This window comes from Aegilops tauschii, chromosome 3, assembly GCF_002575655.3.
Source record: "Aegilops tauschii subsp. strangulata cultivar AL8/78 chromosome 3, Aet v6.0, whole genome shotgun sequence".
Taxonomy (NCBI): domain Eukaryota; kingdom Viridiplantae; phylum Streptophyta; class Magnoliopsida; order Poales; family Poaceae; genus Aegilops; species Aegilops tauschii.
In genome coordinates this window covers 425,752,901-425,766,523 of record NC_053037.3, presented here as the reverse complement: position 1 = coordinate 425,766,523, position 13,623 = coordinate 425,752,901, and the positions used below count along the sequence as shown (strand labels likewise).

The window sequence follows — 13,623 nt, the reverse complement described above, 5'->3', positions numbered from 1 at the left end:
GCTTCGGCTCGCAAACGGGTGCGTATCCGTCCAGTAGATGAAAAATCGACGGCGGCGATGTGGTTAATTTTCAATGTTTTTTTTGGAAAGGTTAATTTTCAAAGTTGACCCCGAGAAACATGAGTAATTGCTCTGCTCCAAAGTCCACATCTCCGTATGTTAACGCTTCCGTCCCTAATTGCTTTGGTTAAGGATGATGTAAATGTATAATGGTGGTGTGTCCGTGTCTTCTGCATTCTCTTTGGTCCTCTCTTTATTGGTAAAGGATGCAGCGGTACGAGCATATAGAACAGATCATGTTCAAGTAAGGTCGTCTCTTTGGTCCTCTCTATGCCAAAACCAAGGGGCAAGTGGCCAATCAGATATTTTAATTTAAAAACAAAAGGAAAAGAGATGGTAGCTTCCCTCAGGAGACATGGTTTACTGGACAATCGAAACAATAGAGGTCGCTGTCTTCTCCAATGGCTTACGTGCGCTGAAACAAGCAACGGTAGAAACGAAAATTCGTAGGAGCTCCCGTCCTCGCCTGCTCATGTTATCGTTGCGCGCTCGTTCTCGCTGAGATCGGGGACTGGGCTCGTAATTAACGCGGTATATGCTGCTGTACGCAACGGCACTCTTACATACTGTATTAAAGAATTCTGGTGCGGACCCACGGCACAGTACGCGCCGTTTCATCACGCCGTGAATCAACATCTGATCCATGCAAAAGAAAAATCAACATCGGGTCCCACCCAGTGCAGCACTACGACTGAAAACACCAGGGTTGTTTCACGTCCATACCTACACTTTGGCATACCAACTACAAACCAGGAGATTTGATACATCAACTTTTGCGCACAGATGCACAGCACACTAATGAAGCTGTCGACTTCGTACAACACAAGTTGCATAGAGCATCTACAGCTGGATTTGGCAAATCTGGGCCCTCAAATGTTCGCAGACGCATCCGGACGCGTCCGCGGACAGTGACCGGTCACTTCTCAAATCACGTCGTCCGTCATCCGTGTCTCTCATATTTGAACCCCTATATCCATACTATAGCATGCAACGTTGATCAAACTACGTAGATCAGCTCCGGACATAGAGATTGCACGATAATTCTCCAAAAGATCCACCAAAGTTCACATAAACGACAGACAACTATATACTACATCTAAAACTTGAAGTTAAAATCAACTTCACCACTCCCGGGCCGGCCCTTTCCCCTTCTGGTCGCCGGCGTAGCTGTACCCGTCATCGACTCGTGGAGGATCGTTCGATTCGTCGTCGGAGGAGGAGTCGACGATGACGAGGCACTGGACGGCCCGATCCTGCTGGCGCCTGAGCTTGGCTAGCCGAGCCACCTCCTTCGCCTTCTCCAACGCCTCCCGCTCGGACTGCTCGATGGCAAGCCGAAGAGCCTTGGCGTTCTTCCGGCGGAGCCGCCGAGTGTCCGTCTCGGCCGTCGTAAGCGACCGGCGGTTAGACCCACGCGAGGAGCCGCTGGTCCTCGTCGGGCTCCGCCGGTAACTCACGCCGACGGCGGACAGAGCTCTCCACAGCCTCCCTCTTCCTTGCCCGCTGCCTCTAGCAGCGGGCGACGCGCACCTCCCACTCCGGCGTGCGTGTCCGGGCCGACGGGGCAGCCACAAGCACCCATCGCTGCCCACGAGGGGGAGCAGCAGCCGGTGGGACGAGGGGACAATGTGGGGAAGCAGCAGCGGGCGGGGCGATGGGACGGCGTGGGGGAGGCGCTGATTGCGCTGGCCGGCTGTCGGAGCTGCCCATGAGGCCGGGAGGGGGCAGCACCGACGTCCGAGATACGCCGATAGGGAAGCGACGGCTGCGGCGAGGCTGCAGAATCGGAGCTGCCCCCGGTGTCCACCTTGGACTGCTCTAAGGCGATACGGAGGGCAAGCTCATACTCCAAATCCACCTCGTCATTGGAGCGCTGCCGAGCTCGACATTGTACCAGATTCGATCGGAATCGGTGAGGGGAGAGGAGAGGTGGAGCGAGAGAGGAGAGTGAGTGAGCTAGGGTTTCGGACCGACGAGGCCGATGGGTGTTTTTATGGGACATCCGTGGGCTCGGTGGTGGGCCGGGCTTGTCAGGCGGACGCGCCGGGGCGTGCCTGGGCCACTCTGGATATGGGGGTGCCGGTCAGTCCGGGCGTTTGAGACCCGTTTGAGGCGTCCGTCTAGGTCGAAAAAAGCTGACCTGGCAGTGACCGGGCAGCCCGCTCGGGCGTATGAGGCAGCTTTGAGAGGTCCGGCTGTAGATGCTCTTAGAGCACAGCTGGGCGTCCCAAACTTTATTGTAGGCTTGGATGGACAACCCTATCGTTGAGCGGTCAGAAAAAAGCCGACCCAGACGGGCTTCTTATAACAGGCCTCATATATCCCGAGTCACCAGCACCCCTCATATCCAGCCCAAATCTGGGCGGATATGGGGAGGCCCGGGCGCGTCCGTCACGCCGGACCCGGCCCACGCTGGCCCACCTGACCTTACATATATTCGGCCCCTTCCGTTCCTTAGACCAAATATTAGCCAATTTGCTCCACTCCACTCCACTCCTCTCCGCCCCAAGCTCCTTCCAGCGATCTCCGGCCTTCTCCGGCATTACAGCCAGCAGATCAACTTCGACTAGTCTCAATTCATCGACTCGGGCTTATGGGCCCGACCGAGTTCGGATTTGATCCAGCGGAAATCCATTGCTTCGGTGCAATGGGCACTAGATTCGCTAGAGTGGAAGCTCGAGGTCCGCCTGCCACCCCATCTGCGGTGTAGAGGAGTATGAGTGCTACAGGGAACAGTGTGCCTGGTGTAAGAAGCAGAGGACGCGAGAGGTCCAAGCCTGTCTCGCTGCAGACATGGCGGAGGCGGCGGTTCGCGCTGCCGCCGAGCAGGAAGCAGTCCTTGACCGCAACATTCAGAAGCGACAGGGTGTGAACACGCGCGCCCTCGCCCAAGAGTAAAACCGGGTGATCTATGCCATGGTCGGACTGCCTCCCAAAGAGGAGAAGGAGGACAATGATGGGTCACACAACTCCGGCGATGAGCAAATTCGGTTTGATGCATGTTGCGTCTTTGAGCCCTTGTAACACCCCGCATGTAACTTGCCATATTTGTAACTCCGACTCTTGCCATTTCCGGCTATGTGTTATGATATTCCCTCCGTTGTCGGGTTGTCTTTCGTTTTGTATTTTGTCATGTCATGCATTTTCATATCATGTCATCATGTGCATTGCATTCGCATACGTGTTCGTCTCATGCATCCGAGCATTTTCCCCGTTGTCCGTTTTCCAATCCGGCGCTCCTATCTCCTCCGGTGCACCCCTCTTGTTTTCTTTCGTGTGCAGGTGTCAAACTTTCCCGGAATGGACCGAGGCTTGTCAAGTGGCCTTAATATACCACCCGGAGACTACCGGTCAAGTTTCGTTCCATTCGGAGGTCGTTTGGTACTCCAACGGTTAACCGGGCATCCGCAAAGTCCATTTGAGTATCCAGCAAAAACCCCCTCCAAAACTAGCCCAAAACCCACCAAACTCTCTTCCATGCTCTAGGTCGTTCGATCACGATCGTGTGGGCGAAAACCGCACCTCATTTGGAGTCTCCTAACTCCCTCTACCTATAAAACTCCATCTCCCCCGAAAAACGGAATCGCAGACGAACCCTAGAAATTTTCCCTCCGCGCCGCCGGACAACGTCCGCCTGCCGACGGACACGTCCAGATCCTCCACCGCGCCGGCCCGCTCGCCCCGCCGCGGGCCCGCCGTCCCGCACCGCCGCCGCCCGACGCCCGACGCCGCCTGCCCGCGCCGCCGCCGGCTCGGCCCCGCCTCGCCCCGCCGCCTCCGCGCCGGAGCCGCGCCGCTCCGCCGCCGGCCGGTCCCGCCGCGGCCGCCGGCCGCCTCCCCGCCGGCGCCGCGCCACCGCCGCCCCTCCGGTCTCCTCCTTCCCCGCCGGTGCTGCCTCTCGGCCCCGTCGTCGTCCTCCATCGCCATCGCCGGCCAGAGCCCCGAGCGCGAGCACGAACGGCTCGATCCGATCTGGTATTTTCCCCCGTTGACTTTCTCGCGACCCCAAAAATCTTCCAAGTCCTCATATTTTTACAGCATCTTGCTCTGTTCGTGATGCGATAACTTTTTGCATGAAGCTCCGATTCGCGCGTGTAATATGTCAAATTGTTCGTCTCGTGATGCTATTCATTTTTTTCAATTGCATCATATTCATTAGAGGTCATCTTGATGCCCAAATCTCTGTTAGAAGAGGGCTAGTTGTTGTTAATCTCTGGTTCTTAGCAGAACTTGGAGATTTGTCATTTTTGTATCATTTAATCTGTGCATCTTTTGGGTATGAGCTCTACATGTGTTTTGAACTATGCCATGCCATCTTTCCACTGGTGTAGTCCATGTATTTTTGTGATCTCTGTGGTGACTAGCACAAGCATGCAAAGTAGGCCCCGTAATATTTCTGATTTCAGGGACTTAGTGATTTCTCTAAGTCTTTGTCTGCTGTAATTTTATTGTCATGTAAACTTGATGCTACAGAGAGATCCATGCATATTTTGGAGATGTTCAGTAAGGATGTTTTGTAGCTATTGTTGCAATTGATCCACTACTGCAATTGTTTGCAATTATAGAGTGCCATAGCATGACTCAATCTTGCTCTACTTTTGCTATAAAATATTTCTGGCAGATTCTTAACATGATATGCAATTTTGCCAAGCTTATTGTAGTTGATTCATACATGCTATGCAATTGTTCTTTCCATGGTTAGCTTCATAAACATGCCATCTTGATGTAGGTATGCTTGGTTTGTCATGAATTGCTCTGTAGTGAGTGCATCAAGCTCACAAAGAGGCCTACATATTAATATTTCTGCCATGCTCTGTTTTCTGCTAAGTCTGAAACCTGATAACGGAACTTGCTATGTTTACATGCTTGCCATCATATCCTCTGATCCTTTTTGGCTTATGGTCAGTAAGGGACTTTTGTCATGTGCTTTTAGTAGAACACTGCCATGCCTTGTTTTGCTATGTTAAGTTCCTGTAGCATGTTGATTTCGTGCTCTAAACATTGCTACCTGATGCTGATTTCTGCCATGTCCAGTTTTTCACCAAGTCTGTGAACCTGTAATCTTTTGCACTTTTGCCATGCTTGTTTGAGCTTGATATGTTGTGAACTAGTCGTAGCTCAGTGTTCATATTTTGTCAAGCATCTCCTGTAGATTACTGTCATGTGCTTTGTTGCTATGTTGGGGTGCTGTAGCATTGTTACTTGTTGCATTTTAAGTGCTATCTTGCTGTTTATCGCAGATTAGTGTCATTCTTGTTTTGCTTGCCATTTGCAAACCGTGCATCCGATTCCGGTGATCTTTATATCGATTTCGACCGAAATCACCTCATCTTTACAGTGGCATGCTTGGTTTGCCAAGTTACTGCCATGTTCATCATTTTCTTTCCGGAGCTCGCACATGCATCGCACATCATATCTTGCATATCATACATGTTTTGCATCATGTTGCTTGCGCATTTCTCGTTGTTGATTGTGGTTCCGTTTGTTTGTGTTCTTGTCTTGGGTAGAGCCGGGAGACGAGTTCGTGAACGAGGAACCTGTCGAGTACGCTTACGAGGATCAAGATTTCGACAACTCTGAGAACCTTGCAGGCAAGATGACCACCCTCGAAATCACTTCTATCTTTGCTTTGGTAGTTGTTCGCTCTATTGCCATGCTCCGCTACCTATCACTTGCTATATCATGTCTCCCATTTTAGCCATGTCAGCCCTAACCATCCTTTCCTAGTAAACCGTTGTTTGGCTATGTTACCGCTTTTGCTCAGCCCCTCTTATAGCGTTGCTAGTTGCAGGTGAAGTTGAAGTTTGTTCCATGTCGGAACATGGATATGTTGGGATATCACAATATCTCTTATTTAATTAATGCATCTATATATATTTGGTAAAGGGTGGAAGGCTCGGCCTTATGCCTGGTGTTTTGTTCCACTCTTGCCGCCCTAGTTACTGTTATACCGGGATTATGTTCCTTGAGTTTGCGTTCCTTACGCGGTCGGGTGATTTATGGGACCCCCTTGACAGTTCGCCTTGAATAAAACTCCTCCAGCAAGGCCCAACCTTGGTTTTACCATTTGCGACCTATACCTTTTCCCCCCGGGTTTTCTAGAGCCCGAGGGTCATCTTTATTTTAAACCCCCGGGCCAGTGCTCCTCTGAGTATTGGTCCAAACTGTCAGTCGCCGGTGGCCACCAGGGGCAACTCTGGGCTGGCCTATCGGAAGCTTGGACAATCCGGTGTGCCCTGAGAACGAGATATGTGCAGCTCCTATCGGGATTTGTCGGCACATTCGGGCGGCTTTGCTGGTCTTGTTTTACCATTGTCGATATGTCTTGTAAACCGGGATTCCGAGACTGATCGGGTCTTTCCGGGAGAAGGTTTATCCTTCGTTGACCGTGAGAGCTTATGATGGGCTAAGTTGGGACACCCCTGCAGGGTGTTATCTTTCAAAAGCCGTGCCCGCGGTTATGAGGCAGATGGGAATTTGTTAATGTCCGGTTGTAGATAACTTGTCACTTGACCCAATTAAAATACATCAACTGCGTGTGTAGCCGTGATGGTCTCTTCTCGGCGGAGTCCGGGAAGTGAACACGGTCTGTGTTATGTATGACGTAAGTAGGTGTTCAGGATCACTTCTTGGTCATTGCTAGATGACGACCGTTCCGTTGCTTCTCTTCTCGCTCTCATTTGCGCAAGTTAGCCACCATATATGCTTTTGCCGCTGCAGCTCCACCTCACTACTCCTCTTTCCTACAAGCTTAAATAGTCTTGATCTCGCGGGTGTGAGATTGCTGAGTCCCCGTGACTCACAGATTCTACCAAAACAGTTGCAGGTGCCGACGATGCCAGTGCAGATGATGGCGTCGATCTCAAGTGGGAGTTCGACGAGGAACGTGGTCGTTACTATGTGTCTTTTCCTGATGATCAGTAGTGGAGCCCAGTTGGGACGATCGGGGATCTAGCTTTTGGGGTTGTCTTATTTTCATCTGGATTTTGACCGTAGTCGGTCTTTATGCTTGTATTTTGGATGATGTATGAATAATATTTATGTATTGTGTGAAGTGGCGATTGTAAGCCAACTCTTTATCCCATTCTTGTTCATTACATGGGATTGTGTGAAGATGACCCTTCTTGCGACAAAACCACTATGCGGTTATGCCTCTAAGTCGTGCCTCGACACGTGGGAGATATAGCCGCATCGTGGGCGTTACAGCCCTACTTCCACTACAAAGACGGAAAGGGCGCCGGCAAGAGCAAGAACAATCTTGGATGATCTTTTTTCATAGTTAGTATGTGTTGAACATGTCAATTTCTTGGTTGTTTGATGACATGTGTTGATGTAGTAGCCGGACGCTTTGTGGGCATCATAGAGATAGTTTACGATGCATATGGTTATATGAATTTGAGGATTTCTAAATGAGGTACCCTATTGTGGAAATGAAAATTTAAGGTGTGGCCGGTCGTTATCTGTGGACGCGAAAAGGCGGGGCTTGTTGTATCTAGTTGTAGATGCTCTTAGGGAGATGCTTAGTAAAATAAACCGAGTTTTCTTAAGCACCGATCCTTATTTTCATAGGAGATGTGCCTATTAAGCATCTATTCTCTATAAATAAGTGCTAGTTCCTAAAGAAAAAATAATTTATTTCTTTAAGCATATTGCCTAAGCACAAGGCCTTAGGCATCCATGCAAAGATGATAAACATTTGGGACATGACCGCAAACACCAGGGCTGTTCTAGACTGACACATCTACTACAGATAATCTGGATAATAAAAAAATTCATGCTTTTAAAAATAAAATTGTCATGCTATATACACAAGAAGGTGCCATAACCATTATACAGTTTTTAATGTATGACGGGACCATCTAGCCTGGCCCATGCAACAGAGGAGGCCATTGTACTTACAATGGAAAGCTTACGACATTTTGGTTCCTAAAGAAGCATGGCAAAAATTCTAACGACAACTTTTCTAATACTTGCACGGAAAATTTCAGAATTATTTGTTTCTATTTCCCTAAAAGAGCACACATTCTTAATATTTTGTAGTGCTCACATGGCAATTTTTGCAATGCTCAGATGGGAATTCATGAAAAAACATCCCTACTATCTTTACACCATGAAAAATATATTTTTTGTATAACTTTGCGGGCAAAACTAGATAGTGGACCAAGGCAACTTCAATTTTTTTTGTTATGCTTTTCATGTCATGACAGATTCACTTCCCTATGTTTTCTTAAATGATGACAATTAATGGCATGGAGAAAATCGTAGATTGTATACAATAAATTTGATGAGCTATGTTCCAAAAATGAATTTGCGATGGTAGCCACAAGTAAAAATGCCCTGGTCAATACAATAATTTTTCCATAAATACAATTATTGAAATGTAGTATAAACCTTAAATTGCCCATGGCAGAAAAATCGAAAAGTTTTGCCATGGCCAATTTATAGCTAAAAAGGAAGTAAATTTTCATGTAATGAACAAATATCACGAATTCAGATGACGTGGCAGAAACATCTTTAATTTTTTTGCCATGACATGTCTATATATGCATTACAAAACTTAAGTTGGCATGGCAAAAAAGACATTGTTTTTATGCCATGGTAGCTATATAGATGTAGAACAACTATGTAAGGTGCCATGCCAAAAACATATTGAAGTTTGCCATGACTATTATATAGATGTAGTACAAAGCTTGAACTGCCCATGAAAAAGGTAACATAAAATTTTGCCATGTAAAAAAATATAGCTAAAAAACCAAGTAAAATGTCATGTCACGTACATAGTTGGAGGTGAATAAAACATCATAAGTAGTTAAAGCCAAAAAATCACGATATAAAAAAAATGACAAATGTGTGTAAAAATTACCATCACACTACTTGCCATGATGTTGAGAAAAAACAAAGTATGGCAATTGTGTATCATGATATGTACGCAAATACGTGCTATCATACTCTTAAAAACAACGCACGTCATGGAAACTAAAGAATTTTGTTCTTTTAAAAAAGATGGCAAATTTAGGATTTTGTTATGGGCACATGACAAAAACTTAGGAAATTTGTTCTCTTGACAAATTTAGGTTTTTTCCATGCTACAAACGAGACATTTGCCACATGTTCAATAATTGCCAAGGTATCTATTAAAATTGCCATGGTTAAAAAAATAAAAAGATAACTTGCCATGGTAGCTACAATGATAAGTACAATTTTTTGCATTTGGCATGGTCCAACTCAAAAAAGAATACCTGCATTTGTCTTGGTCTGATTCAAAAAGAATACTTGCATTTTTCCATGGTCTGATTCAAAAAAGAATACCTGCATTTGCCATGTTAACATGTCGATATATGTTAAGGTGCCATGGTGGTATACTATTTGTTTTAACAATTGCCATGATTAGAAAACACAATTCGTTTCGAGAATTGCCATGGGATACCTATAATTTTGTTTCAAGAATTTGCCGTTATTTAGAAAACATAATTCGTAAAATTGTTGTGTCATAGTTACATCTTTCCCTAAAATTTGCCATGTGATGGGAAACATGATGTTCCGAGTTTGTTGTGTGGCTCATAGAAATTCTTTCAAACTTGTCATGTTATAGAGAAAACAAATTCGTTGACGAATGTCATGGACCACTACAAGACATTCTCAAAAAGATCGCCCAAGGTAGATACAGTTCAGTAGCGTACACACTACTTAAACGCTTCAAATGCTATTCGCAAAGAAAAGAAAAAAGCTTCAGATGCCATCTTCCTGTCAGACCCCCATGTTGGCGTGCCGCCGATGCCGGTAAGGCGAACCTAACCTAACTGAACCAGAATAAACCTAAATAGCGAAAAATGAGAGTATGCTCCCATGCTGACAGTACTACTACGCTTCAGATTGCAATCGATACTAAGAAAATGATGAGACAGATAAGGAGAGGAGAAGAGAAGAGAAAGTGCCGCATCCGCCGGCTTAGCTTATTCCATGGAGCTCCATATCCGTTGTCTCTCGGATGGTTGTTGGGAGGCGGCGGCACGACCCTGCTGGCTGCTAGAGAGGGACGAGGCGAGGCTGAGCGGGATGAGGTCGGGGAAGAGCTCGGGCGCGCCGGCGAGGAGGCTGAGCCGATCCGTCTCGGTATGGAGGGCGAGCTCATAGTCGGAGAACCGGTGTGGGTCATCCGGGTGCTTCATCCACGCGTTGAGGTTGTCCCGGAGGCTGCGCTCGAACCCCAACAACAGCCGCTTGGCCGGTAGGGGGTCCAGCATGCCGAGGCCGTCGGTCGCCACATGCTCCTCCTCCTGCTCCGCCCGCTTCCGCTTCTGCGAGGGTGAGGTGGCCTCGACGGTCAGCGGCGGCCGGCAGGTGCGCGCCAGCAAGCGAGACGGCCTCGGCGATGCGCCCGAGCGTGCGTTTTCTTGTTGTGTGTGTGTGCTGTTTGTGTGGCGACGGGGATGGGAGACGAATGAGGCGTGAGAGCATCTCCAACAGCCGCCCAATGCGCGGCGCCCAAAAAACGGGTTTACAGCACGCAAGTATTTTTGCTAGAAGACGTTTGCTCCAACAAGCGCTGCAAATATGCTGCGCGCGCGAGTCCGGCGGTCCCAATCAAGCGCTCCCATCTGCAGCAGCCGAGAGTTTGCAGCGCGCACGACCAGACGCACTAAATATGCTGCGCGTGATGCCTTTTTGATGCGCGCGCTGCATTAGTTATAGCGCGCGCGCTTTTTGTACGGCTGCTGGAGACTTCAAATCGGGTCTGCGCGTGCTAAAAACAGTTTTTATACCGCGCGTCGCTTATATAGCGCTTCTGTTTGGAGATGCTCTGAGAAAAAGAGCTATACAAATCAGATGGTACATGCAGTCCGACCTGTCTCAGTGGAATGGTTCGTCAATTCCCGTCATGCAGCGCCCTGCGCCGTTACCCCGCTATACCGGCCAAGGCCCATATATTAACTATCCACATTTTTAAACCCACTCAGTATTTCCATGATCAATTAATATCATCTGCATGTGGGCGTTGTACCACTGGTCCACGTACCAGGAGCAAGCGAGCTCGTGTGTACTAACGCCGCTCTTCGGTAGAAAAGTTTTATTGGAGTAGTACTACTATACAAGTATATATTTGCTGACGTCCAAAAAAGTATATATTTGCTGATCCTAAAAAAACTACTACTATATATTTGCCGGTAGAATTGTAACAGACACGCAAAAAACGGCTAACATGCACGTATGGATGCACATACGCAATGATTTGCTGGATCAAACATACGCAGCGCGTGCGAGTTGGCCAGCCGATCAACTTGTCGCTCAGCCCTATCCTCCAAAGTCAAAATAATTGCCGATTCTGACCATTTCCCTCTTATCCGCCGGTACATAAATCTGCGGCCCCACCGGATATATATGAACGCCAGGGCAAAAAGGTCAACACCAAGCGGCGGTGTACGCGAACGGAACGGGCAACGTCGACGGATTAGTGGAAGCGTATATATATCACGAGGTGATCGAGGTGCCATTGTACACTCTCATCGAGTTCAAAGGCAAGCTATAGCTCTCGATCTTGTGTTTCTCTGTGAGAAGCCAGCCAACACAGCTCCGGCACGCAGACAGAAGGATGAAGAAGGGTGGCAGGAAAACGAGCGGGTGCTTCTTCTGCCTCGGCGCGCCGATGCGCGCGCTGTCGAGGGCGTGCGACCTCTACGTGAGCGGCATGTCCGGATGCGCGCGCCGGATGCCGGCGGGGGCTGTCGTGGGTGGTCGCGGCTCGAACGGCTTCGGCGGGCCGGCCACGACCATGCACATGCGGGCGAGCTCGGACCGCGCGGACGACCTTGTCCGCGCCGCGTCGAAACAGCGCCGCGTCGCGCCCGAGCCGGCGGACGTCGGGGCAGCGAAGAAGAAGGTCCACCTTAGCCAGTCGCCGGCGGCCGTCCCGGAGCGCAGGAAGCGCCCGGTGACGATGGTCACCATCGCTGAGGACGGGCCGTGCGAGTTCGGCGCCTGTCCGCTGAAACGGCCAGAGCAGAGGAGTCGCGGCGCGGCGGTGGGCGGACTGGCCGCGCGCGGCGGTGGTTTTGGTGCCATCAAGGTGGGGAGCAAGGCATTCGAGAGCCGACCATGACGCGTGCGTACAATACACGCGGTGATAAAACTTAGCTTCTTTCTTCTAGGTGTCCATTGATTGATTCCACTAGTTCTCTATCCCTCTTGATCACTTCTTGTTGACAGATTTTTTTTTAAAAGATCAGATTTATTATAAAAATTACATCAAAATTCCGAAAACCACGCAACGACCACTTACTGTGAGAACGGATGCAAATAGAACTATCTCCAATCTCTCGCAGGACGCGTCGTATAAATGCTAGCTGGTCACGACGTTGTGGTGATGGAGCAACGGTTTGAAACTGGAAATGACCTTGCCTCATTGGTCGAAGAGAACTGAACTCTCACAAGATGAGCCCATATGTAAAGTTTCTCTCAAAATGTGATGAGCCAGTCACTTTACTTGTTTTATGAGCACATTGGTCAGTCTGCCATTTTTCATCGTAAGGGCATGTACAATGGTAGCATCACCTTATAGCTGCTCCATACTACACATAGATAAAGCAAACATAGCCATGGTCATTCCACAATGGAAGCAGCACACATCCCTTTTTCTTTGTTGGGCCCACATTCAACCTTTCTTGTCCCACATCCTCTCTTTACCTCCTTTCTTTTTCACCTTGGCCAGCTGCTTTTCATCGAGGAGACCGGTTCCTCTGCAAGATCCCGTCTCTCGGTAGCCTTTTTCTACCTAAAGTCTGACTCGTGCAGCTGCGCGAGCACACGCGCTCCAGCCGTCAGATGCGGTGATAGCGACAGCTAAGGGGACCGCGTCCCATAATTACGGAAGAGATACTAACGCGCATGCATGTGCTGACACACTCTTTATTCCGTTTCATTTTTAAAAAAAAGTAATAACTTTTCAACCGAGCGTCGAAACAAAGATCCGTTTTCACCGTTAGGTTTCTCGCGACGAGATCTTCAAAACTAGATCCCATATGAGCACGTTTTGATAATTTTTAAAAAAGAAGCAACTTTGATCCTAAACGAGGCAACTTTAGTTTTAAACATAAGCAACTTTTATTAAATTATATGTACTAATGAATTTATCAAGCAAGTATGTCATATACCACTTAGAAATCACGGCAAATAATATTTTTGACCGTATATGGGCAACTAAGCATCTTCGGCAGCCAACTTTGGTGATGACAACATATTTTTTGATAGGATAGTTGCATGGATTTGCCAGGACAGTTGCTTGGTTTTGTTATTGAAATTGTTTGTTTTTTGTTAAGATGGTTGCTTGGTTTTGTTAGGTCAGTTGCTTGGTTTGCTTAGACATTATGCATTGTGTGTTTTGATAATGTAGTTGCATGGATTTGCCAGGACAGTTGTTTGGTTTTGTTAGGATAGTTGCTTAGTTTTGTTAGGACAGTTGCTTGATTTATTAGGACAATCGATTGTTTTTGTTACGACAGTTGCTTGGTTTACTAGGACAGTTGCTTGGTTTACTAGGATAGATGCTTGGTTTGTTAGGTCAGTTGT

General features: G+C 48.1%; 1 protein-coding gene across 1 annotated transcript; it reads left to right on the top strand.

Annotated features, from left to right (window-relative positions):
- Positions 1 to 11,526: 11,526 nt before the first annotated feature.
- On the top strand, positions 11,527 to 12,399 carry LOC109768743 (uncharacterized). Its single transcript, XM_020327475.3, has one exon. It carries the CDS (start codon positions 11,651 to 11,653, stop codon positions 12,155 to 12,157), a length of 507 nt encoding a protein of 168 aa, XP_020183064.1. The 5' UTR covers positions 11,527 to 11,650; the 3' UTR covers positions 12,158 to 12,399.
- Positions 12,400 to 13,623: the final 1,224 nt, after the last annotated feature.